Here is a 27,227-nt window from a genome sequence, read left to right as displayed (position 1 = left end):
TGGGATTACAAGCAGGAGCCATGACAGCTGGCCTGTGTGACACAATTCTGATGTCAACTCCCTGATGTTAATGTCAAATGCCACAGGTTAAGGCCACAAGCCCCCACTAGGCTGCCCACACTTTAGATGCAAGCTGCAAGTTTGGGTGTCCTTAGACCACATGTACTTCTCACCAACTGGCTACAAATTCAAAGGTTCTCACAGTGTCCTCAGGTTTGATAATTTCTCTATAACAACTCAAAGAATTCAGAAAAGCAAGATACTTTTTTTTTTAGATGAAGTCTCACTCTGTTAAGCAAAAGTGCAATGGCACAATCTCAGTTTACTGCAACCTCTGACTCCCAGGTTCAAGCGATTCTATTGCCTCAGTCTCCCGAGTAGCTGGGATTACAGGTGGACGCCATCATACCTGGCTAATTTTTGTATTTTTGGTAGAGAGGGTTTCACTGTGTTGGCCAGGTTGGTCTCGAACTTCCAAACACAGGTGATCTGCCTGCCTCAACTTTCCAAAGTGCTGGGATTACAGGCATGAGCTACTGTGCCCGGCCGAGCACATTTTCATTACAGTTTTATATAAGAAAAACTAACAAAAGTTGACACCAGCCAAAAGCAGAGACACATAGTATAAACTCCGAGAGGGTCCTGAAGATGACATTTCTGCGTCCTCAGGATGCATCATCCTCTCAGCACACTGATGTGTATCACCAACCAGGGAAGGTCACCCTGGCTTCTATGTCCAGGGGTTTTATTACTTTGATGCAATCATTGGCCAGGCAGTTGAGTCCATCTCCAGCCCCCCAGTTCCTTTCTGGAGGTCGGGCTGACATCATGTGGCTCAAAGTCACAACCTTCAAATCACATGGTTGGTCTTTCTGGTGTGGTTGGCCCCCTGGCCAAGTCATCTGGTTAGCATGTACTCAGGTGTGACCCTGGGGCAGCCACCATGAGTAATAGACACACCTATCATTCAAGAAATTCCATGGATTTAGAGGCTGGCTACCTCCAGGAATCGGAGACCAGACCAGAACCAACAGGGAAAAGAAGACCAGGGAAGTGTCAGAACAGCAAAGAAATAAATTCCTTTTTATTTGTGTATATATAATGTATATAAAATATACATTTAATGAATCAATGTATTAAATATGTAGATTTATAAATAGAAATGTCATATTTTCATATAACATATATAAACATCATGCATATTTAGAGAAATATATGTTTCTCCCTTTATTTATGAGTTAAGTTGGAGTTTCACTCTGTCACCCAGGCTGGAATACAGTGGCATGATCTCAGCTCACTGCAACCCAGCAGAACAGGATTGGAGCGCGGGGTTGGGGGAGTGGGGCACGGAGGGGACCCAGGAGGACCGCGGGGGAGGAGGCGGGAGGAGCAGGAAGTGCCCCTGCCGAGCCCCCTCCCGAGGCGAAGTCTGAACCCGGGCAGTGTCCTTTTTTTTTTAAATGTTTATTTTTAATTTTTAAAACATTTTTTGAGACTGGGCTTGGCCATGTTGCCCAGGCTGGAGCGCAGTGGTGCAATCCTAACTTCCGAGCTCAAGCGATCCTCCCGCCGCAGCCTTGCAAGTTAGCTGGGGCCTCCACGCCTGGTTAATTTAAAAAGAAAAAAAATTTTTTTTTTAGATATAGGGTCTCACTACTTTGCCCACGCTGGTCTTGAACTCCTGGCCTCAAGCCATCATTTTATGTTGACCTTCCAAAGCACTGATTACAGGCATGAGCCACCCAGACACTCCTCCCGCTAGTCAGGCCAGAGCGGCTTGCGCTGCACAGAGCTGGACCCGGGGATGGGGAGGAGGAGACAGTTTAGACATCCTGAGGTCAGCTCTGCCAAGGCAGGAATGTACCTTGGCCCCAGACCTGTTTGGGGGCCTAGGAGCTAAGCTCTGCCCTTTCCTTCACAGTCTGGCCCCACCCTGGACATGCAGGTTCTCTCCAGCCTCAAGAACATCTGCCAGGACTGGCAGCTGTGGCATTTTGTCAGCTGGGTGTGGTACAAACGGGAAGTGACCCTGCCGGAGTGGTGGACCCAGGACCTGCACACAAGAGTGGTGCTGAGGATTGGTAGTGTCCACTCCTATGCCATTGTGGTGAGTGTAGCCAGGAACAGGTAGGGCAGGTGGGTGGGCGTGGCTGCTGAACAGCATGGGAGTCCCAGGTGCCCCCCACAGCCTGGTGCCTGGGATGGGACGGTGGGGGGCCCTTCCTTGCTCTGCCCTGGAGGCTGTGCCCTGTGTAGGGGGATAGGTGGCCTACCCTACCCCATTGGGATGCCATTCTTCCCATCTGGCTGGCAGGCCTCAGCTCTATGCTGCAGGTTATGAGGGAGTGCCTGATAGCAGGGCCCCTCCTCATATGCTGACCTGCCACCCCCTCCCCATATCTCCGGTGTCTGCAGTGGGTGAACGTGGTCGATGCGCTAGAGCATGGGGGTTACCTCCCCTTCAAGGCCAACATCAGCAGCCTGGTCCAGGTGGGGCCCCTGCCCTCCCGCCTCCCCGTCACTATTGCCATCAACAACACACTCCCTCCACTCGACCACCAGGGATCATCCGCTACATGACCGACACCTGCAAGTGGGTACCATCCTGCCTCCACCACACACCTGCACCTTCCCGCCCCACCCCATGGTATTCCTGCTAGGGACAGGTTTGCCTTCGCAGAGTGGAGGGGCCTGGATCTGGGGAGGCCACAGACATATGAGCTTAGTTTAAACAACCCACAGCAAGGGTCCAGCAAACCACAATTCTCCCACCCTAGATATCCCAAGGGTTACTTTGTCCAGAACACAGACTTTGACTTCAGTTCAGCGGGACTATAGTGGTCTGAGCGTCTGTTCACGACACCCATCAACTGCATCGATGACATCACCATCACCACCAGCGTGGAGCAAAACAGTGGTGAGGGCTTCCGATAGGATCCTTTCTCAGCGGGGCCCAGGGTTGCTCTGTTTGTTTCCTGTTTGGAAAACTCTCGCAGGAAAAAGGTTCTCTCAGCATCTCTAAACCCTCACAGGTTCCCATCCACCTATGAAGCTAAAATCCAGACTGTCCAAGCAGGCATTGGCTCCCAAAATCACCTGTGTGGTTGACCTGGCTTGGAGAAGAGGGGTCTTGCCTAAGGTCACACAGCTTAGGGTGGCAATCCTGTCCCTTGCCCATGGAGCTGCCCTCACTCCAGCTCCCCCTGGGACACATCGTGCTCAAGGAACAGGCAGCTTACCAGGTACTCCTCGAGGCCCAAGGCCCCAGGCTCCCACCAAATCCCTGAGCAAATAATAAAGTGTTGCCAGTCTGTGGTTTCATGTTGAGCTAATTATATACTCAAGTGCTGCTTAACTGTGTGCCTTGATGATTGCCTGTCCCCATCCTTTCATGACCGCTGATGCCCACATGGCTCATGAGTGAAGGTGTCCCCACCCAAGATGCCCCCTCCCAGGGTGTGCTTCCAGGACTCAGCTCCTGGACAGGGACATTCAGCTATGAGGGATAGGGTGGGACCAGGGCAGGGGCTCTCCTGGCTCCTGATATCTGCTCACCTGACCCCTAGCATTGCTGCCACCTGCTATAGGTGACTGAGAAGTGGGCCCTGGGCACCTTCAGACTCAGTCCCAATGATGAGGACATCCACACAGCCAGCGAGTGCCACCTGAAGGTACGACGCTTGCAGCCCCACTGCTTTCCTGGCCTCCAGTCTCCACCTGGTCCTGGGCCACTTTCAGCATTAGCACCATCATTCTGTTTACTTCGCCATTGGCAGACAGCAGTGGAGACCTCAGGACATGGGCCAGTTGTGGTGGCTCATGCCTATAATCCTAGCACTTGGGGAGGCTGAGGTGGAAAGATCACTTGAGGCCAAGAGTTTGAGACCAGCCTGGGCAAGATAACAAGTTTCCATAACTACAAAAAATTGGAGGAAGAAAAAAAGGGCTAAGCAGAAATGGTGAGAGATTTAGGCAAGACCCGGGGCCCTGGGGTAGAGAGGGAGGTTGGCAGGGCTGATGAACGCTGCCCTGCCTGGATTGACTCCTCTGGGCATATAGACTGTGACCCTGGGCCTCCCTTGACCTCCAAGAGCTCATTGGCAAACTGCTGGGAAGCTGCACACGGGATGCAGTGAGAATGACCAGGTGCCTCTAGCCCCTCCATCTCCCTCCTCCATGCTGTCCCAGCCTTGGGGAGCCCAGGGCGCAGTCAGAGCTCAGCAGGGTCCTGGCTCCCCAGGGAATCAGCTCGTCGGCCTCCCTGAGCGTCACCTCCTGCTTGCACAGGTGGTCACGGACCTTAGACTATGGATGCGGCACCATGCTCTCCGGCCTCCTCTGGGAGCTCATCAGGACCATGGTGCATCCAACAGAGATATGAGTTCCCAAGGGACACCTAGGGGGCAGAGAGAGGTGTGATGGCAGCCTGAACAGCAGACTAAGTGGCAGGGATGAACAGGGTGGGGATGCCAGGCCCTGGGGGACAGGGGTATTGCAGAACTCTGGGATGGAGGCAGAGCAGCCAGGAGTGGGGCATTTCCTGCAGGCCCCAATACTCCCATGCCAGTCTAGCTCAGCAGGCAGGGAAGACTCACCCTTTGTGGGGCCTGGTGTGGTGGCTCACGACTGTAATCCCAGCACTTTGGGAGGCAGAGGCTGGTGGATCACCTGAGGTCAGGAGTTTGAGACCAGCCTGGCCAACATGGTGAAACCCTGTCTCTACTAAAAATACAAAAATTAGCCAGACATGGTGGTGTGCACTTGTAATCATAGCTACTTGGGAGGAGGAGCTGCTGAGGAGTCTCCACGTGTTGTCAGAAACCCCTCCTGTTCGTCAACTCCCTGTGATCCCTGTTTCTCAGACTTGGAGGGAAATAAGGGCACACAAATTGTTACCATGGAGGTGGGGCAAGGCTGCTAGGAGGAACAGGGAGTGTCTGCTACTGAGTTCAGGGTTTCTTTAATTTACTTTTTTTTTTGAGACAGGGTATTGCTCTGTCGCCTAGTCTGGAGTGCAGTGGTGCAATCTCTCCTACCTGCAAACTTTGCCTCCCTGGTTCAAGTGATTCTCGTGCCTCAGCCTCCCAAGTAGCTGGGATTACAGGTGTGTGCCACCACATGCAGCTAATTTTTGTATTTTTTTTCAGTAGAGATGGGTTTTACCATGTTGGCCAGGCTGGTCTCTTGAACTCTTGAGCTCAGGTGATCTACCTGCTTTGGCCTGCCAAAGTGCTGAGATTACAGGTATAAGCTACTGCGCCCAGCCTAAATTTTAAATTTTTAACTGTTTTTTTTTGAGACAGAGTTTTGTTCTTGTCACCCAGGCTGAAGTGCAGTAGCACTTGGCTCAGTGCAACCTCTGCCTCCTGGATTCAAGCAATTCTCCTGCCTCAGCCTCAACAGTAGCTAGGACTACAGGTACGTGCCACGCCCAGCTAATTTCTGTATTTTTTAGTAGAGACAGGGGATTACCATGTTGGCCAAGGTGTTCTCAATCTCCTGATCTTGTGGTCCACCCACGTTGGCCTCCCAAAGTGCTGGGATTACAGGCGTGAGCCACTGTGCCCTGCCACATTTTTTCTTTTTAAATTGTCTTTAGAGACGAGCTCTTGCTCTGTCACCTAGGCTGAAGTGCAGTGGCTCAGTAATAGCTCACTGTAGCCTCAAACTCCTGAACTCAAATGATCCTCCCACCTCAGCTTTCTGAGTAGATAAGACCACAGGTGTGCACCACACCCTGCGAAGTTTTTACATTTTTTGTAGTAATGGGTTCTCACTATGTGGCCCAGTCTGGTTGAACTCCCGGCCTCAAGTGATCCTACCCTCTTGGCATCCCAAAGTGCTGGGATTATAGGCTTGAGCTGCCGTGCCTGGCCTTGAGTACAGAATTTCTTTAGGGGGTGACGAAAATGTTCTAAAATTGGTGATGGATGTACACTAAAGTGTAAACTTCCAATGGGTAAACTGTATGTGAATGATATCTTAGCAAAATTGGTTTATTTAAAACAACAACAGGCTGGGTGAAGTGGCTCATGCCTGTATTCCCAGCACTTTAGGAGGCTGAGATGGGTGGATCATCTGAGGTCAGGAGTTCGAGGCCAGCCTGGCCAACATAGTCAAACCTTGTTTATACTAAAAATACAAAAAAATTAGTAACTTGAATGAGGGGCAGGGCATCCCACTTGCTCTGAGCAGCTCTTTATGAGCCCTGGCTATTTCTGAGGTCCTCAAACGAAACCTCCCAAGTCACACCAGGTCATACCCAACATGGGCCTCCTCCCCTGTTCTAGCCCCCGCTGGGAGATGCTGAGTGACAGAGGCTCAGGCTTTGGGTGTTCCTGGCAAAGCCTCACCCCAGGAGCCCCACAGCTCAGGCCCAGTCCGTGGTTCACACGGCCCCATTTCATCCTTTTTCCTTTGAGAGCAATTTGTCCCTGGGAGATCCTGGATCCCTCATTCAGGTGCAGTGCTGCAGGGCAACACTTCTTCCCAGGAGTGACCCAGTTCTGCAGGGTCCCAGTGTCACCGGGAGGCCTTGACCCAGCCTCCACCCGAGCCCCTGCTCCTCCTCTCCCACAGGGAACATGACGTCCTCTTCCCAGGGTACACCCACCTGCGGAGGGCCCAGCCCCTTCACTGGAGCTGCTGGTTTCTGAGGTGAGCTGGATGAGGTACAGGGGCCATGCTGGAGGGCAGGACCCTGGCTGCCCTGACCCTCCTGCCCCTGGCTTCCCACAGCCACGCCATGGTGCTGACCCTAGACTCTGAGCGGCTGCTGGATGTGTGGAAGCTGATCGGTGTCCTGCCCCTGGGGAGGTGGGTGAGGCTCCAATGCCCTAAGGGCCTGGTGGGGGTGGCTGCTGCATAGCCTTAGGGATTCACACATGAGCTGGGAAGGGCAGAGAGGGATAGAAAATCCGGTTATCTGCTCAGAGGGGGACCCTGCATGGAGCCCCAGCTCTTGCTAAGGTGAGGACGTCCAAGCCAGTGAATGTGTCTGAGCAGGGCTGGAGCTCTTCAGTGAGGCTCCTAGTGAGTCCAGCCCACTGCCCTCAGCCTGACATATGGGGACATGTGTCAGGAGACAAGGGTCCTGCACCCAAGGCTATCCGGTGCTTGGGAATAAGTGTTATAGGGGCATTAGGGGACAAGTGTTGTGCACCCAAGGCAACAGGGCCAGGGAAGAGGCTGAGCTCCAGGCGGTTGTGCTGGCAACTAGGATTTCGTTCTCTTCTGTGTGTGTTTGTGTCTGTCTGTCTGTCTGTCAGGGCTGCCTGACAGGAGCATTGGTCACCATGAATCCCTGTCCCTGCAGCGGGGCCATTTCGGGCAATCTCCTGGGTGTGGATGGAGAACTGCTCTGAGCAGGTCAGATGCCGTGCCCCTCCTCCCTAGGGAGAGTCACACTCAGCACCCGCCAGGACACGCAGACATACCAGAGGGAAGGGGCCTGTGGCCTCTGGTGAAACCATCATTCATTGCCTATGGGCGCTGAGCTTATCCAGGCCAGAGGTCACCCATGGCAGGGGTGCCTGGTACTGAGAGACTCAGGGCTCCTACCTCCCTCCTGAGACTGTACAAAAGATCCCTCCCCCCAGCTCCCACCCCGCCCTGATCCTCTTTCCATGGAGAGGGGCCAGGCAACCTGGTTGGGGGAGAGGAGGCTACTCCCTGTGCTCCAGCCCAGCCCTGCTTCCTCCCAACCCCCGGAACTCAACTTTGGGGCCATCACTATTTACAGCATGGATGTCACCAGTGAGCGTGACTTCGTGGGTGAGTCTGGGGGAGCCAGTCCCCTGCCCCGTGCCTCACTTCTGTCCCCCAGCCCGGCTTCTCTCCAGTCTTCTCCTACCCTTGTATGGTCAGACTGCTTGTGGTGATGATAGTAAACTAAAGTGTAAACTTTAAATAAGTAAATTGGGCGGGGCACCGTGGCTCACACCTATAATCCCAGCACTGACCAACATGGTGAAACCCCATTTCTACTAAGAATACAAAAGTTAACCGGGTGTGATGGTGGGCGCCTGTAGCTACTTGGGAAGCTGAGGCAGGAGAATCGCTTGAACCCAGGAGGCCAAGGTTTCGGTGAACTAAGATCACACCAGTACACTCCAGCCTGGGCGACACGAGTGAAACTTTATCTCCAAAAATAAAATAAAATAAAAATAAATAAATGGGTAGATTGTATGTGAATGATACCTCAGTAAAGCTGGTTTATCTTATTTTTTGTTTTGTTTTGCTCTGTTGCCAGGCTTGAGTGCAGTGGCATGATCTCGGCTCACTGCAACCTTCGCCTCCTGGGTTCAAGTGATTCTGGCTCAGCCTCCCAAGTAGCTGGGACTACTGGTACACGCCACCACACTCAGGTAATATTTTTGTATTTTTAGTAGAGACGGGATTTCACCATGTTGGCCAAGATGGTCTGAATCTCCTGACTTCATGATCTGCCCACCTTGGCCTCCCAAAGTGCTGGGATTACAGGAGTGAGCCACCACACCCAGCCAAAGCTTGTTTATTTAAAACGACAACAATAACAAAAAACAGGCTAGGTGCAGTGGCCCACATTTGTAATTCCAGCACTTTGGGAGGCCAAGGCAGGAAGACTGCTTGAGCCCAGGTGTTTTAGGCCAGCATGGGCAACATAGCAAGACCCCATCTTTACTCAAAATGAAAATTTAGGTTGGGCACAGTGGCTCACACCTCTAATCGAGAACTTTGGGAGGCCAAGGCAGGTAGATCACGAGGTCAAGAGATCAAGACCACCCTGGCCAACATGGTGAAATCCCGTCTCTAATAAAAATAGAAAAATTAGCTGGCCATGATGTCACCTACTCAGGAGGCTGAAGCAGAAGAATCCCTAGAACCTGGGAGGTGGAGACTGCAGTGAGCCGAGATCTCACCACTGCATTCCAGCCTGGCAACAGAACAGACTCAGCCTGAAAAAAAAAGAAAATTTAGGCAGGTCCCCCACACCACCTAATCTCCTCTTACTCCCTGTATGGTCAGGCTGGGTGAGTACCGGAGAGGTCTGGTGACTGGGAACCTTTTCTTTCTCCCAGCTGAGTTCCTGTTCTGGGCTTCATTCTGCATGACCCATCTCAGCAGGATGGCCAGGGATCTCATCCTCTACGGCACCAAGAAATTCAGCTTCGTATAACTCTCAGATACCTACAGGTAAGCCCCGAGCTGCCACTTCCACCTGCCCCTCCCCGCCTGTGTGTTCCCCACCCACCTTAGGCATGGCTTCCTTCCTCCCTGCCCTCCGCCAGACCTGGCCAGTGAGCTGCTGGACCAGCCAAGGGCCCAGCCCCTTCAGTGCCTGCATCTCTGTCCACAGCACCAGAAGCAGCCTGATGCCCCAGAAGAAAAACCCCGACAGCTTGGAGCTGATCTAGAGCAAGGCAGGGTGTGTCTTTGGGCTGGTGAGCAGGGCAGGGAGAAAGGAAGGGTGGATGTGAGGTCCCCAGGGGGCAGGATTCTGGGTCCAGCCCCTGTGCCTCCCTCTTCTTGCAACATGCCATGCTCCTGATGACCCGCAAGGGACTTGCCAGCACCTGCAACAAAGACCTACAGGTGCGAGGCTGTAGACGGTGGCTGGGGGAGGCCTGCCTGCCTACACACCACGTGCCAGTTCCCGGGGCTCTGGCACACCCAGGCAGGGGCCCCCAGGATTGCTGTACCTACTCCCATCCTGTGCACTCAGCCCCATCTGTGGCTGCTTTTGGAGCTCTCAGCCCTTCCTTTGGGTACTGAGTATTCTTCCCATGGAAGGCATTGGGGATGCCTCAGTGCGGGGTGGGGCTGTGGAGACCCTGGGTGCCAAGGGGCTGCTAGGCCCTCACCTCCTGCCATGTATCTCCCAGGAGGACAGGAAAGCTTTGTTTGAAGTGTCAGTCATCATGAGTGCTGTGCTTCAGGTGGCCATTGGCGTCATCTCTACGCTGCAGGCAAGACCACACCCACCTGCCTCTCCTCCCCTAGATCCCAGGCACTGGGGTGGGCTTGCCAGGAGGGTGGCCTTTGGAGGAGGCAAGGTGGGGCCAGAAGACCTGGGCAGGGAAGGAGAGATGTGCTCACTCCTACTCCTGGGGAACAGGGAAGGAACAGAAACTGCTGCCATGCAGTGGAAGTAGATATGAGACTCAAGGGATCTGGGGCCCATCAACTGACCCAACCAGAACCCTTTTAAAAAAGAAAATTTATATAAAAGGTTGGCATGGTGGCTCATGCCTGGAGTCTCACACTTTGGGAGGCTGAGGCAGGTGGAGCACTTGAGTTCAGGATTTTGAGACCAGCCTGGCCAATATGGCGTAATCATGCCTCTTAATAAAAATACAAAAATTAGCTGGGTGTGGTGGCCCACACCTGTAATCCCAACTACGTAGGAGGCTCAGATAGGAGAATTGCTTGAACCCAGGAGATGCAGTGAGCCGAGATCGTGCCACTACATTACAGCCTGGATGACAGAGTGAAACTCCATCTTCAGATATGTAAATTAATTAATTAATTAAATATCTTTTAAAAATTATTTTTTAGAGAGAGGGTCTCTCTTTGTCACCCAGGCTGGAGTGCAATGGTGCGGTCATAGCTCACTGCAACCTCAAACTCCTGGGCTCAAATGGTCCTCCCACTTCGGTCTCCAAAGTAGCTGGGACTACAGGTGTTCACCACCATGCCTGGCTAATTTTTTGATTTTTTTGTAGAGACAGGGTCTTCCTGTGTTGCCTGGTCTGGTCTCAAACTCCTGGCCCCAAGCCATCCTTCCACTTTCATCTCCCAAAGTGCAGGAATCACAGGCGTGAGCCACTTTGCCTGGCTGATTTCTTTTAAAATCAATTATTATGGGAATTTCTGTCTATAACAGCTAGAGAATGCAGAATGAACCCTATGTACTGACACCCAGCTTCAACAATAATCAGCTCACGAACATTCTGGCTTCAGCTGTCTTTACCCACAGCCCAACCCTCCTGTAATCCCAGCACTTTCGGAGGCCAAGGCGGGTAGATCACCTAAGGTCAGGAGTTTGAGGCCAACCTGACCAACATGGTAAAACCCCGTCTCTACTAAAATGCAAAAAAATTATCTGGGCGTGGTGGTACATGCCTCTAGTCCCAGCTACTTGGGAGGCTGAGGCAGGAAAATCACTTGAACCCGGGAGGTGGAGGTTGCCGTGAGCCAAGATCGCACCATTGCACTCCAGCCTGGGCAATAAGAGCTAAACTCTGTAATATTAAGACTGGGCACAGTGTCTCATGCCTGTAATCCTAGCACTTAGGGAGGGCAAGGTCCCACAGCTCGTGGTAGGACCTCCACTCATTAAAGGTACCTGGCGTAACAGAGACTACTGAGTCATTCACCGATGACCAGAAGTGAAATGTGGAGCCCAGACCTTCAAAAGGCTGGGACGGCACTGAAAGGAAAAAGAGGGATAGTGTATGCTATAGACTGAATGTCTCCCTCAAAATTTATGTTGAATCCTAATACCCAATGTAATGGTATCGGAGATGAGGACTTTGTGAGGTGATTACTATCGAGGGAGGCGTCCTCATGAATCGGATTAGTGCCTGGTAAAAGAGGCCCTAGAGTGCTCTCTTACATCTTCTACCACCTGAGAACACAGCAAACAGGCACCATCTAGGAATCAGGAAGCGGGGCTTCCCCAGACAACAAACCTCCTTCCTGAACCTTGACCTTGGGCTTTCAGCCCTCAGAAATGTGAGAAATAAATTTCTGTGGTTTATAAGCCACCCAGTCTATGATATTCTCTTATATCAGCTCAAACAGACTAGAATAATACAGTAGCTTTCCAGGGCAACAGGATCAAGGGCAAGGAGGACTGCCTTTATTTGTTAAAGATGTCAGCAACTGGCCAGGCATGGTGGCTCATGCCAATAATCCCAGCACTTTGAAAAGCCAAGGGGGGCAGATCACCTGAGGTCAGGAGTTTGAGACCAGCCTGACCAAAATGGTGATAACGAAAAAAAAATTAGCTGGTTTTGGTGGTGCACACCTGTAATCCCAGCCACTCAGGAGGCTGTGGTAGGAGAATCACTTGAACCTGGGAGGCAGAGGTTGAAGTGAGTGGAGGTTGCAGTGAGGTGAGATTGTGTCACTGCACTCCAGCCTGGGTAATAGTGACTCCATCTCAAAAAAGATGTCAGCAACTTAAGTATTTTTATAGGCAGGGCAGAGGGGACCAATGAAAAAGAGTAGGACATCCTAATCTGAGGGAAGGGTTTGGCTCAGGAGGGAGGAAGTACACCTCTTCCTTGGATACTGGAAGGGAAGATGTTGCTGATGAAAACTCCAAAGGAAGAAAAGGTCTGTGGAGGATGCTCCATCACTGGGTTTGAGTTTTTTAACAAAATTGGTGATGAAGACATCTGCACAGAATCCGAAAAATAATTAATGCAGCCATGGCACCTTAGGGCGCTAGAAAAGGCACTGCACCTGACCTTCCGGGAAGCTGATCTGAGAGGCATGTGGGACGTCTTGGTGTGGGGATCTGTGTGGAGATGCGTCTGGAGACAGTGAGTCTTACTTCCTGACTTTGTAAACATGCAGCTCAGCAGTCTCTGCGAGTCAGCTCCCTGCAATTTGCTTTCCAGGTATTGCTCTCGGGCGTTAAGACTTCCACAATGGGAAAGATAAAAGAAATACATTTTAATTTGTAAGAAAATGAAGTATTCAAAAATAAAATCACCTGCTCTATCCAGGGTATCATTTGCTTTCCAGCCTGTCTTAGCAGTTACAGAGGATAACTGCTAAGCACACTTGACTCATTCATTTGAAGATTTCATGTAAACACAATTGACAACCCATCTTAAAAAAAATCTTGAGAGAAAAGTATTTAATTTCTTGACTAAATTCAGCTTTCAGAAGGGATCAGTGATTCTGTTGATGGTGATTGAGAAGGTTAATATGTAGATGTTTTCTTGGCATGTGAGAGACATGTTTGTGTTGGTGGGAGCAGCAGGTGTGTGTGGAAGGAGAGCTGGAGTCCCAGGCCACCACACTGCTTGGGCTGGTAACATGTATTTCCCAAGTTCTTCTCTGCCAGGCCGAGTACAATGTGTTGATAACTGACATCTGTGCCTCTATCAAATTAAACCTGAAGTGCCTTTCTCTTTTCATTTCAAATAACTTTGCTCTTTCTTTGCTTATACCATTTAAAGTGAGATTTGTACCAAAGTGTTAAAATGTATTTAGTGTAATCCTTAGTAACATGAATGTATACATTACAATCTTTCATTTAACCATATCTTTAAGTCTTTAGTAACAGTATACTCTTGCACTGGAAATCTTTCAGCTGACTCTTCAATCTTTATCAAGTTTTCAGTTCATTAGTCTGTTTAATCTCTTATGCCACGTTTACACTTCTTATGCCATTTAGATTATCAATTAATAACCATTGAGAAGTATAATTATTATAATTGTTACATTGAAGTCGGAAGAGTGACACATTTAATATTACATTCTCTAAAAAATCTTAAGCTTAATTTCAGGAAAGATTCAGTTTTATTCATATAACTGTGTACAATTAGTCAAAACTCCTCCCACCCCAATCCCTTATCAAAATCAATGTTCATAAACCAACAGGTGAGTTTTTTGTGTGCCCAGCAGATGGCCATGGGCAAGAATGATCACAGGAATAACTCATCCAACCAGCTGGACTGTGGAGATGTTTCTAAATGTTTGATAGAGATCCTGCTATTCACGTAGCTGTGGGGAGTGACTTGGCTAACTGACATCTTTTCTTTAGGAACCATGGAGCACGCAACACATCCCGGTGCTGTTCTCAGTCTTCTGTGGCCTCTTGGTCACCCTTTCCTACCATTTGAGCTGGCAGAGTAGTGACCCATCTGTGTTCATAGGAGTGATCTACGCCTGTGCTGTGTCATCACTGAGCAGGGGGCATGGTTCCCACAGCTTTGTGCCCTGACTGAGGTGGGGAGATGGCAAATCACTGCCCATTGTGATTTGACTCTCATTATTAACCTAGCTGGTCATTCACCAGAGGAGGGCAGGAGAAATACAGGACCAGCCGGAAACTAATAACAGTTAAAAGTGAACATCCAGCAAACATTTTAGCTTTGTTCTTTTGATTTTGGAATAAAATGTACAGTGGCAGGAACACATGGCCAATAGCCCTGTTGTGGCTTTCCCTTGGGTGAGTTGGGTGAGAAGCTACCACCGCAGCAGTACCCTCTCTAGATCCGTTAAGCTGCATCAATGCAATTACTCTAGGCAGTTACCTGTGGAGACTAAACCAGCAACTCTGAAAGGAAAGGGTTTTGTTCTATTTTGTTGTTGCGGTGGTGGTTCTCAATCTGGCCAAGACCCTCTGGATTTAAAGTGAGATTTGCATCGAAGTGTTAAAATGTATTTAATGTGATCCTTAGTGACGTGAATGTATACATTACAATCTTCCCTTTAATCATATCTTTAAGTCTTTGGTAACATGTACTCTGGCACTGGAAATCTTTCAAGTGATGCCAGAGTGAGTTTCAGATACTGACAGTACCGTCTTACGTAATGTGTTTAAATTTATGAAAGATTTTGATTTAAGATAACCATACTCTTGGAGGACCAGAGACACCATAATCTTAGGCTATTAGGTGCGGCAGTATCAAAGGCATGAAAAAGGGAAAAAAGAAAAGTTAAATGGTTCTCACAATTTTTAGTGTCAATTGTGTTACTGCAATGTTCACTTTCTGCTGCTAATTGTTTGTGAAAATGAAGCCTTAGTGGGCTGGCAGAGATGGAGGACCGTTCCCTTGTCCCACTGCTGACAGTAGAGGTGATGATGCTGATGCTGCTAAGGTACTTGACTGCCCTCATTAGGGTGAAATTTACAAATCAAAACACTATCTTTATGATCACTTGAACATGCACCTCTTTTTATTATACATTTTTAAATGAAGAGAGCACTTGCTTTTGTCATGTGTGGGTGTGAGATCTAAGCTGAAGTTATTTACCAAAAGCACTGTCCCAGGAATGTCTTTGATAAAGTAAAACCTATGTGTTTTTCCACTTTCAGGTCCTTATCCAATGCAGACTGTTTCCTAAGTTTTTACATCAAAATCTGGAAGAGTCAGCTCCTGACACTCTTCCCAAGGAAGATGAAAGATTTGATGGTGAGACATTTGCATTGTGTAATGTAGTATAGGAGGACCTTATCTTTTCAGCAGAGCTCAGGCTCTCAATGGGGCTCTAGGCAGGTGGACATGAGAAGGACTAGGACAGAAAGAGACACCTCAGCTTGGTACCTGGCACACTGGGCTTTTGAGCTGCCTGCCAGGTGTAGCCTTTTAGAGCATCTTGATGGTGGCTATTATGCACATATGGCATGGGTGCTTAGGTGGCCCTCAGTTGGCTGCAGTTTGCCAGGATAGTCACATGAATCACATTCAGTCAGTTTTGCCTGTTGCTGGCACCAAACAGCAGATGGGCTCTGCAAAAATGAAAGCTTGTCAGATAAACGTTTAGCCAACCTGCCTTCCTGATGTGGTCCACATACAACTCTTCTCCATAGCTTCTCCCCGCAGCGCCACACTGAATTCAGAGAACTCCGTTTCAAAGTTGATGTCTGCACAGCCATTGCTTGGGGCACTTGGGCTTTAGACTTAAGGCTGGGTCACAGAGAAGCGGGTAACCATACTGTGGGGAGCATGGGAGAAGAAAAGAAGGGAGAGGGAGACAGAAGAGAATCCTACAGCTATAAAATCATGATACCATTTCCTTGTTTACCAGGAAAATGGCTCTGGACAGCTTCAAACTTTTTTTTTCTTTTTTTTTTTTTTTTGAGACAGTGTCTCGCTCTGTTGCCAGGTGCCAGGCTGGAGTGCAGTGGCACGATCTTGGCTGATTGCAACCTCTGCCTCCCGGGTTCAAGCAATTCTGCCTCAGCCTCCCAGGTAGCTGGGACCACAGGCACACACCACCATGCCCAGCTAATTTTTTTGTATTTTTAGTAGAGACACTGTTTCATCATGTTGTCCAGGATGGTCTCAATCTCTCGTGATCTGCCCGCCTCGGCCTCCCAAAGTGCTGGGATTACAGGCTTGAGCCACCGCACCTGGCCCAAACATTCTTTTAGCAAATGTAGTTTCTTTGGTATCAACTTACAAACATTCATACATTGAAAAACAATGCTCATTAATTGTGTAAGCTCCCATACATCTGAGTACTGAGCTTGGAGCTGTCTGATGTCCTTGACTCACACTTTTCCTGGTTTTCTTAGGAATGAGAGATAAAAGGAAAAGGGAATAATCTGTTGACCAAACCAGGACTGTGTCTCATTTGTCTTGATATCCACAGAGCCAATGCATGGTGTTCTAGTGGGTGCTCAGTACAGTTCATGGAATTTAGACGAGTTTAATTGCAAGTCTGCCATTTCAAGGCAATGTAGGGGACTCACAGCCAACATGATAGCCTTTAAAAAAATTCATACTCAGCTTTTGTGCCTTTAAGTGTGGTCACAATTTAAGGTAATACATTAAGGCTTTTTTTCCACCCTAAGGGAATCAAAGGACAAATCACTTAATATCAGTAAGGGCATAGTTTATGAATTTTAAGAGCAGAGATACATTTAAAAGCAAGTTAAAAGTCAAAGCAGCTGGGCCTGATGAGATGGCCGCTAAAAAAAAGAAATATTTGACATAAGCTAGCATCCTCAACCTGACCGCTAATATTTATACTCAGAGACTTACAGGCAGAAGGTCAAACTGACATTCCCACAATACTTTCTGTAAAAGCTGTAGGTTGGTCCAGAGTCTACTCAAAAGTCTCCCCATGGATGTCTGAAAAACTATGCCCTTCAGTCTTCCTTGATTTCATGACTAATGAAGATGCATCTCTACTTTCTGATTTATTGTAGCTAAAAATAATGTACGAATTACAAAGAAATTTGCCCAGCAGAGGTCGATGCTATTTCATTGGTATAATTAGATGTGATGGGTTAGATTTTTGCCTCCCTTGGTTTTCATACCCTTTGAAATGCTTTGTACAGTGTGGAGCGCTAAATCACCTAACACAACTTGTTAGGTGATTTAATAAGATGTTTGTGTTCATTTCTCTGAAAAGTCTCTGGCCTAATTATAATATTTTAATAGCTATATCACATTCAGCTTTTAGAACTTGATATGTGATACCTTCTGCAACACAAGGCAAGCATGACACCCCCTTCCTCGTTGTCTCTGATTGTGTTTCTCTGTATCTCTTTCCACCTCATATGTTCTGTCTTTCTCTTTTCTTAAATTTCAGTTTGTATGAGAAGCCCTTAGGGAGCCTCATTAGATGCCAGTTTTCTAGCCCTCTTTCTCCCATTCTGATTCATTTGGCCTGTCAGAGGGCCTGATGATCTTCATTTTAACAAGAATGTTCACCCAGGTGATTCTGTTTAGGTGGTCCACATATTGTACTTCAAGAAACATTGATCTAGAAACAGAGATATACCAATGGGCCTATACATTTGCCTTTGAGCAAGATAAGTTATGCATACAAAGTTTATCACCCAAATCCATTACTGTATAAAAGATATAAACTTTCTACTAATGGTTTGCCTGGTTAGTCTTTTTCTACATGTCTTATTAGTACAGACGGTAAGTTTTTGTTTGTTTTCTGTTTTTTATTTTTTATTTTTTTGAGAGAGAGTCCCACTTACTCTGTTGCCAGGCTGGAGTGCAGTGGTGTGATGTCTGCTCGCTGCACCTTCTGCCTCCTGGGTTCAAGTGATTTTCCTGCTTCATCCTCCCAAGTAGCTAGGATCATAGGCATGTGCCACCATGCACAGCAAATTTTTTTTTTTTTTTTGAGATGGAGTTTCACTCTTGTTACCCAGGCTGGAGTGCAATGGCGCGATCTCGGCTCACTGCAACCTCCGCCTCCTGGGTTCAGGCAATTCTCCTGCCTCAATCTCCTGAGTAGCTGGGATTACAGGCACGCGCCACCATGCCCAGCTAATGTTTTGAATTTTTAGTAGAGACAGGGTTTCACCATGTTGACCAGGATGGTCTCGATCTCTTGACCTCGTGATCCACTCACCTCGGCCTCCCAAAGTGCTGGGATTACAGGCTTGAGCCACTGTGCCCAGCGCACAGCTAATTTTTTCATTTTTAGTAGAGATGGGGTTTCACTAAGTTGTCCAGGATGGTCTCAATCTCTTGACCTCGTGATCTGCCTACCTCAGCCTCTCAAAGTGCTGGGATTACAGGGGTGAGCCACCACTCGCAGCCCAGACTGCAAGTTCTTAACTTTCACATCTTTATCATTTTCAACTGGAAACACCTCATGGCAGAAATAAACATGAATTCTCTCTAGAAGAATCCCTTATCCAAGTGTTTCCCAAACCAACTTTTTTAGGGAAAATGCAGAGCTTACTATAAAAAATTCTTCAACCTACACATGGAAATAAGGAACCAGCAGAAACAAGTCTATAACTACTTCAGATGTTGGAGGTATCAGACACAGATTTTAAAACAACTATACTTATTCTTAAAGAAGTAAAAGGCAAATTTTAAAATTTATAGACAATAGAAAATATTTAAAACAATCCAGCAGGTTTGAAAGCCAAATAGAATTTTCAGAACAAGCAAACAAGTGGATCAATTGAAATATACACTATACCACCACACCATCCCACACATGGGAGATTAGATACATCTGAAGAGAGAATTAGTGAATTGAAAAATAGAGAAGAAAATATTCAGAACATAACACCAATTGATAAAAAAAATCAAGAAATATGAAAGAGAAATGACTTGAAGGACAGATTGAAAAGATTTAAAATATATCTACTCAGAATCCTCAGAAAAAGAGAGACTGAAACATAATCTATTTGGTGAGATAATATCTCAAAGTTTACCAGAATTGATGAAAGACACTTATCTTGAGATTCAGGAATTTCAGTGAATCACAAGTAGGGTAAATTAAAGAAGAAAGAATCCACACCCACCAAGCCATAGAAACTGCAGCATTCCAAGCATACAGACCAACTTAAAGCAAGTAAACAGAATGAACACATTACATTCAGATGAATGACAGACTGCAAGCTCCCTTATCAAGAGCCATCATGGAAGCCAGAAGACAGTTGTTTGATATACTTAACGATGTGTAAATAAAGTAACTACCAAGCTAGAACTTTACTCCTACTGAAAGTATCTTTTAAGGATAAAGGCAAAATAAATTTTAGAAAAATAAAAGCTCAGATACCCTCATTACATGTAATCTGAAGGTATTTTTCAGTAGAAAGTGATCTTGTGGTAAAAGTAATTTGAGGAGAAAAGACAAAAAGGAAAAAAGAAAAAGTGATCTTGGATGGAAGGTCTGATTTGCAAGTGAACAAAAAGAAAAGGTGGCAGGTACATTGGCAAATCTGAATAAATATTAGCTGCATAAAACCATGATAAGGCTATATAGTTGGCTTTAAAATATAAAGTAGATTAGCTGTGCATGGTGGCACGCGCCTGTGGTCCCTGCTACTCGGGAGGCTGAGGCAGAAGAATCACTTGAACGCAGGCAGTGGAAGTTGCAGTGAGCTGAGATTGCACCACTGCACTCCAGCCTGGTGACAGAGCAAGACTCTGTCTCCAAAAAAAAAAAAATATGTGTGTGTGTGTGTGTGTGTGTGTGTGTGTGTGTGTAAAGTAGAATTAAAATACATGACTATAATAACATACAAGTTTGGACGAGAAGAGAAATGAACTTCAAGTCGTCAGAGGTCTTAGTAATGTCCAAGAGAAGAATAAAGATAAAGATTGAATGTCCCTAATCCAAAAATCCAAAACCTGAAATGCTTCAAAATCCAAAACATTTTGAGCACCAATGTGACGCACAAAGGGAGTATTTTGGATTTCTGATTTCGGATGAGGGCTGCTCAGCCTGTACTGTTAACTTCAGTTTGTGGTAAATTAGGTATGCATGTTGGAATGTTTTGTGCAACTACTAAAGGAATAGAAACAAAGCATGTAGGTTCCAATTCCAAACAAAAGGAAAAAATGGAAAACTAAAAAATAGAAGTTATTTATAAATAACAAAATGAAATTGGACTACTATGTCATACTATACTTAAAAGCAATTCCAGGTAAATTATAAGCCTAATTATGAGAAAATAAAACCTGAAAGCACTTAGAGTCACAATAATGGAAACTTTCATGATATTAGTGTAGGAAATAATTTTTTAAAACAACACAAAAGGTTCAAATTCATTAAAATTATGACTTGATTTATTATTTTAAATTAGAAAAGCAACTAGTGTCTAGGTGAATATAAAATTCCTCTAAATCAATGAGAAAACCATATCTCTGCTTTGAAAATAGGCAGAAGAACTGCACATACACTTCACAAATGAGGAAATATAAATGGCAGAAAAACATGAATATATGGTCAATTTCATTAATTATCAGAAAACTCCAAACTGAAATCACACTGACTTACTATTTCAAAACTACCATACCAAGAAAAGTAAAGTTCTCACAATATTAAGTGGTGAGAAGTGTAGAGCAAGAGAATTCTCATGTATTGCTGGTGGGAGTGTGATTTAGTATACACATTTTGGAAAAAAGTTTGGTTACATAAAGTTTAAGATATGAGTAGACTGCAGCCAGCAATTCTACTCCTAGGTACTTATTCTGGAGCAAATCTTGCACATTTGCACCAAAATACACATACAAAATTGTTCATAATAGCACTTGCTCATGGGAGTGCCAAATGAGTAGTCCATAGCAAAAAAAATGAACTTATTACAGCTAAATGCAATGCATGGATAAATCTTAACCACATAATGGTGAGCAAAGGAAGCGTGACACAAAATAATGCATATAGTATGGTACAATATTCTGGGTAAACATGGACAAAATTAAATAGCTTACAGTTGAATATTTAAGTCCTAAGTAGTGAAATCATTTTTTTTTTTAAGCAAGAAAATGATTTTCACCAGTCAGGATTGTTTATGGGAACCTCCAGGAGGGGAAAGATGGATTGTGACCAGACAGCCACATGCAAAAAGCTTCTAGAATGCTGGAAATGTTAGATTTATTGAATTAGTTGGTAGTTACAGAGGTGTTCACCTTATAATTATTAAATTGTGCATACTTATATGTACTTTATGGTTACTTGTGTCACATTTTAAAAATAGAAATTTTTTTAAAAAGATATTAAATAAAATCATTTATCCAAAATATATAGAGAAATGAGTTTTTCAGACTTAAGATCCATAAAATAAATAACACACATACACAATACCCTGAGTTAGATTTAAGAATGTAAAAATATTAAACTTGTATTAAAAAAAGGTAATAAAACTTAAATAATTTGTTACAATAAATAATTTGTTACAATACTTGTGGCAAACTTAGCAAAATTAAATATCTTTCCAATATCAACAATCCTTACAATTTGATTTTTAAAACCCTATAGGCAAATTATGTGTGTATCTTTTGTATATAACTATATAAAAATACATATATATCTGAGCTCCAAAATGAGGCCATTTGAAATTTTATGTAAAATTTAGGAACAAATTATTAAGTAAACGTATAAAATAATTATCCTTCTTATACATTAAAAATGCAAATTAAAACATTGGCATTTTTTTGTGCACACCATTAGCACTGGAAAAATTAGTGATGGTGCCAATTGTGTCAAGATGCAATCTCTTAGACATCACTTGTATTTATGTCAATTATTACAATCATCTGGAAAAGCATAATTTATCAAGGATTGTAAAATGCTTACAAACTATGATAGAGTAAATCTATTTGTTAGAGTTTTTCTAGGAAATTAACTCAAATTATGAAAAAAGTTTTAGATACATAAAGATAATGATTTCAGCATAATTCATCATGATAAACAATGGAAGGCAACCTAATAGCAGTCAAGGGATATTTGCAATAACTATATATAAGTCATTAAATTTCATTCACTAAATTAATGTTTTGAGCAATCACATGGCATTGTATGTGTGTATATGTGTATGACGTCACAAGATGGAAAATTATTTAGCCACTATATGATATTAGTGAGCCTATACAATTTTATATGTATATATATAAATACCTGAAGGCCCAGGGAATTTGGTAGCTCAGTAAATATTGCTTTTACTCCAGTGGCAGTCACTGCATACCCTACCACAGCTCTTTTCTCCCTAATCTCAGGTGCCTAGGGGAGTATCTGTCCCTCCCATTTGACTGAGAGCTCCTCAGGGGAGGTACAGGGTCTGACATGCCCAGCATTTACTTCCATCTCAGTGCCTGGGGCATAGAAGGTATAGAAAGTGCCCAGGACAAAAGAATCACTTGAACCTGGGAGGTAGAGTTTGCCGTGAGCCGAGATTGCACCACTGCAGTCCAGCCTGGCAACAGAATGAGACTCCATCTCAAAAAATAAGGAAAGAAAGTGCCCAGACAATGTCTGATGATTAAGGGAGGGAGGAAGTGACTGAGTGTTGACCCAGGTTTGCCCCTTCCCATCCTGCATCCTACTCAGGCCTCTTCTCCATGACTTCTCCCTAAGCCACCCCTGTACCAATAGGATGGCTTACTGAGTGTTTGCCATCCTCCTCCAATGTCCTCCAACATCCTCCTCCAGGTTGGGAGCTCTTCATTTGTCCTATCATCCTTAACACAGTTATTTATTAAGCACCTAGAGGTGCTGTTCTAGGAACTTGGAGTGCACATGTGATCAAGACAGACTTCAGCCTACCTTCATGGCATTTGCAATGAGGCTGGGGACACCTATGAAGAACAAAGAAATAGACAATGCCAGGTCCTGAAGAGTCCTCTGCAAAGGCTAATGCAGGGGAAGGGGAGGGAGGGTGGCACATTGGGGAGGAGCTGAGGAGTGAAGGAGATGCTCTCTCTGTCATCACCTCCCCTGACCATGACTACCTGCTCCTTGCATAAGCCTGCACCTGCAAACATGAAGTTGAATCCAGGAAAAAGCAGGAAGAAATACCCTGACCTTCTCTCCTCCTATCTTCTAGTCTTCTGGCAGCACCTCCGATTGGCTGAACCCAAAAGAAGCCATCTGTCATGAGAGTCCCTGACATAGTGCACACAGGGCAGCCTCCCTGGTGCCGAGCTGGACAGGAAGAGATGGGGAATGAACTAGGATGTGAAGAACAACCAGCCAGCGATAATTAGCAGAATATTTCCTCCAAAGCTAGTGGCATTGCTTCAGCATGCTCATTACAGCCTGTTTCTTTGTATTTTTGTATGAATTGAATCTTTCACAAACAGTGTGAATCATTTATTTTATGAAGCTATTTTTAAAAATAATCAGATGGCCTGGTGCTCAGGGGCAGAAAAAAGGTCACCTTGACATCATGACCCCACCTGGAAATTGGGTCTCAAAGTCACATTTGAGGCTAAGCAGGTGCAAGCTCCAGTGAAAGAGCAGAATCAAGGAGCCCAAACACCCAAGTTCACGTTCTGCTTCAGCTACTCACCTCCAAGGTGACCTAGAAAAAGTCCCTCCTCTCCTAGCCTCAGTTTCCCCAGCATGCATTAGTGATTCCTCATGGGCTTCTCAGCTCTGATGGGCCAAGAGCCCTCTGAGAAGTGAGAAGACACTAATACTGTCAGAAGCCCAGCGTTTACTGATTGTGGAAGACAGATGACTGAACGTACTCATACGGAGGAAGAAATTCAAATAAATCGCTCCTGGAAAGCACCTCAGGAGCATTTCCAAGATGATTCAAATGCAATGATGAGCACTCTTATCAATGTCTGCCGGGACATGAGGGAAAACCAAGGGCAGGTGCTGCCACAGCAGTTTGTAGGGGGAAGGAAGGATCCCGGGAGCGGCAGCAAGTTGGGGAAGTGAGAGAGACCCAGCTGGCAGATGGGCTGTGATTCCAGCTGTGACCTTACTTCAGGATGTGACGTTTGGCAAGCCCCTTTGCCTCTTAGGGCCTCAGTTTCCCCAGCTGTAAAATGAAGGGGTTGAACATATCACTGCTGTGGCCCCTTTCAGCCCTGCGCTCATATGGGCCAATGGATCCAGCAGTAGGCAAAATGCTGGGGAACTGAAGTTTCCAGGTGCTTAACCAGAGGGAAAGCTTCCCACTGGGTTAGGACCACAGGCCCCACAGGCTGAGCTGAAGGCCAGGCCCACTCCACAGTCTCTCCATAACTTTGATCAGGCTGCTTTCTTTCTGTGTCTTGGTTTCATTCCCTGGAAAAGGAGATCATTATGGTGATAAGATTGAGTTTGGATTTAGATCTCATTGTATTTCTATTTGTCCTATCTGTTATTTGTATAGCTTTCTCCCTTTCTCTGCCTTCTTTTGGACTGAATATTATTTATGATTCCACTTTGTTTTCTGTGTTGGCTTGTTAACTATAACTATGTTTTGCATTTTAGTGGTTGCTTGAGTGTTTATAGTAGACATTGTTAGCACAGTCTGCCCAGGAGACATTGTACTATTTCTCACTTTAAGAACCTTTACAGCAGTGTAATTCCACTTCTCCTCTCCCACCTTTGTACTATTGTTATATGTTTTACTTCTACATGATTTGTAAATATTACACTACATTATTAATTTTGCTCAACAGGTCAGTATTCTTGTGTGTGTGCATGTGTGTGAATAAAATCTTCTTACTCTATATAGCTGAGTAGTACTGTATTACGTGGCTATATTACCGTTTGTATTCACCTGTTGAAAGACATCTTGGTAGTTTCCAGTTTGGGGCAATTATGCATGTAGCTGCTATAAATATTTGTGTACATATTATTGTGTGAACAGAAGTATTCAATTTACTTGGGTAAATATCTATAAGGAGGATTTCTGGATTACATGGGAAATGTATATTTAATTTTATAAGCAACTTGAAGACACTCTTTTGTACGCAGCCTTTACAGGATTTCAAATTTATGTATAGGCTATGATAACTTTCAAAAGAGATGGCCAATTTTGCTAAAATTTGACACAGAATGCAGAGATATCTAGATGTACTTTAACTTAATTTGATTTGGGATTTCAGGATATCTCCATGAAACAAATGTTATCTATTAAAATGTTCAAATGGCTATAGTTTTGCTATATAAATACATATTTTTGTGAATGAATGAATAAATGACAGTGGGAATGGAACGGACATGGGAATGAAGTTGAAGGGATGGATGTGAATAACAGCTGAAATAGATGCCTAAGGCTGTTGTATTAGCTGAAGTAAGGAGTATAGTGATAAAAGTAGAGTGAAGACTGTAACATGTGCCACCTGTGTAGTTACCTAAGAGTACTCTTGATTTCATGTGGATTCAAGTCACTGTTTAGGGTCATTTTGTTTCAGTTTAAAGGAATCCCATTTTACAGTAGATCTGCTAGGAATAGATTCTCTTCGTTCTTGTTTATCTGGGAATGTCTTAGGTTCCTCTTCATTTTTGAAGGCTAGTTTTCCTGGACATAGAATTCTTGATTAACCTTTCTCTTCTGTTCTTTGTATATGTCATCCCATGTCTTCCGGGATCCATAGTTTTTTATGAGAAGTTAGCTACTAATCTTATTGAGGATACTTTTGGCATGATGAATAATTTTTCTCTTGTTTTGAAGATTCCTTCTTTGTCTTTCAACAGTTTGTGCTGTGTCTGTGTGTGTAGCTCTTTGAGTTTATCCTACTTGCAATTTGTTGGGCTTCATTTGATGTGTACGTTAATATTTTAAAATCAGATTTGAGAAGTTTTGGCCATTATTTCCATATATATATATACAGAGAGAGAGAGAAAGAGAAGAAATATATATATATATAAAGATATATATAAAGAACTATGTATAAAGATGTATATATAAAGAAATATATAACAAATATATAAATATATATAAATATATATAAAGAAACATATATAAAGATATTCTTTATATTTCTTTATATAATGTATATATTTAATTATATTATATATTTTAAATATATATTATGTATTTTTATATAAACAAAGATATATAAATAAATATACATAATATATATAAATATATATTTATATATGGTGAAACTCCATCTCTATATATGGTGAAATCCCATCTCTACTAAAATTATAAAAATTAGCTGGCCATAATGGCATGCACTCGTAATTCCAGCTATTCGGGAGGCTGAGACAGGAGAATTGCTTCAGCCCAGGAGGCAGAGGTTGCAGTGAGTCGAGATCACACCACTGCACTCCATCCTGGGTGACAGAGCAAAATTTTGTCTCAAAAAGAAAAAAACAACAACAAACCATAAGCCATCATTTAAGGGGCTTTGTTTTTTGTGGTGTGTTGTGCAGAGATTTCAGATGAAAATTGAACCAGTCAAGGTTTTTATGACTGTTTTTATGACTGCATTGTCCTAGCATGAAGACCAGAGGGCCAGAGCAACCTGCTGACATGTGCTGAATATTAGTTGATGAGCCTCTCTGAGGGGGCAGATTGTGCTGACACGTGATGGCAAGAGTGGGTGAGCATGTAACCCATGCTCACACTTGGGAGCAGGACAGATATCAAGAGGAGTGTTTTGTGAAAATGGAATGTTTACTAACTGGATTCTTGAAAAGTGAGCAGAGACAGGAGGGTACTTCCAAGTGTGGGGCCTGCAGAACACAGGGACTCCTACACAGTGTGTGGGCAGGGAGGTGCCATGGGGGCAGCAGGAATGACTGAGTTCAGCTGCAGGGTGGCCTTTGGCAAGCAGAGAAGAAATCCCTGCTCCTCAGAACCTGCTGCCCTCACCTCAGTGTGATACCACAGTCCCTGAGGCCAGGTCTGCACTGACAGATGACCCAGGATAATCAGCCCAACCTTCTGTCCAAGGCTGGCCTTAGACTTCTTGCTTTTTAGGTGTAAGGAACGGGGTGAGGGAATCTGGGGCCACCCCTCTGTCAATCATCTGCCCTCAGAGACCCTTTCTGAGTCCCCTGACACACTGGTACCCCGACTCATCCTCAATTCATCTTTTCGTTAAACTGCTAATCTGGACTCTTCACAGAGCCTGTTCTAGGCTTCCGGGAAAAGGAGGCAATCAGTCTGGTCCTTGTCCTTCAGGTCCTCTGAGATAAATGCAGGAGCCTTTGCAGAAACAGACAGGCAACCACAGTGTGGTGTGAGCAGCCCAGCACCAGAAACACTATGGAGCACTCACGAAGTACTAGGCACTGTTCACACTATGCGCATTATTTCACAGAACCCTCCCTACAACTTAGGTGCATCACAGGGCTTCCTGGGCCCATCCTCATTTGTAAATCGAGGTTATTTTCTT

The 27,227-nt window shown here is 45.2% G+C and overlaps 1 protein-coding gene across 18 annotated transcripts; it reads left to right on the top strand.

Moving 5' to 3' along the window:
• The first annotated feature begins 361 nt into the window (after window positions 1-361).
• On the top strand, window positions 362-13,866 carry LOC108291670 (beta-glucuronidase-like). Of its 18 annotated transcripts, XR_005197359.1 has the most exons (11): window positions 1,340-1,837; window positions 1,922-2,107; window positions 2,810-2,917; window positions 3,567-3,671; window positions 4,288-4,381; window positions 6,580-6,657; window positions 7,269-7,368; window positions 9,060-9,174; window positions 9,338-9,422; window positions 12,429-12,608; window positions 13,763-13,866. XR_005197359.1 is itself a non-coding variant. In XM_037732663.1 (4 exons), the coding sequence occupies exons 1-4, from the start codon at window positions 1,805-1,807 to the stop codon at window positions 2,718-2,720; spliced, it is 297 nt and encodes a 98-aa protein (XP_037588591.1). In that variant the 5' UTR covers window positions 1,340-1,804; the 3' UTR covers window positions 2,721-2,801. The 18 variants fall into 18 exon arrangements, 3 of the variants coding, with proteins under 3 accessions (XP_037588591.1, XP_017367612.1, XP_017367611.1); XR_005197363.1 differs by lacking the exon at window positions 2,810-2,917; XR_005197361.1 differs by lacking the exon at window positions 4,288-4,381.
• Window positions 13,867-27,227: the final 13,361 nt, after the last annotated feature.

The sequence above is a fragment of the Cebus imitator genome, unplaced genomic scaffold, assembly GCF_001604975.1.
Source record: "Cebus imitator isolate Cc_AM_T3 unplaced genomic scaffold, Cebus_imitator-1.0 Scaffold462, whole genome shotgun sequence".
NCBI lineage: Eukaryota > Metazoa > Chordata > Mammalia > Primates > Cebidae > Cebus > Cebus imitator.
Note: the sequence above shows the minus strand (reverse complement) of the source record. Positions and strands in the feature narration are given on the sequence as shown.

What these genes read in the sequence shown, in the direction of transcription:
- LOC108291670 (XM_017512122.2), top strand. Translation starts at nt 1,805, where the DNA reads ATGGGGAGGAGGAGACAGTTTAGACATCCTGAG. An exon ending in GACAGTTTAGACATCCTGAG is followed by an intron (nt 1,838 to 1,921) that starts GTCAGCTCTGCC and finishes TTTCCTTCACAG; the next exon opens with TCTGGCCCCACCCTGGACAT. An exon ending in TCCACTCCTATGCCATTGTG is followed by an intron (nt 2,108 to 2,555) that starts GTGAGTGTAGCC and finishes CCCTCCACTCGA; the next exon opens with CCACCAGGGATCATCCGCTA.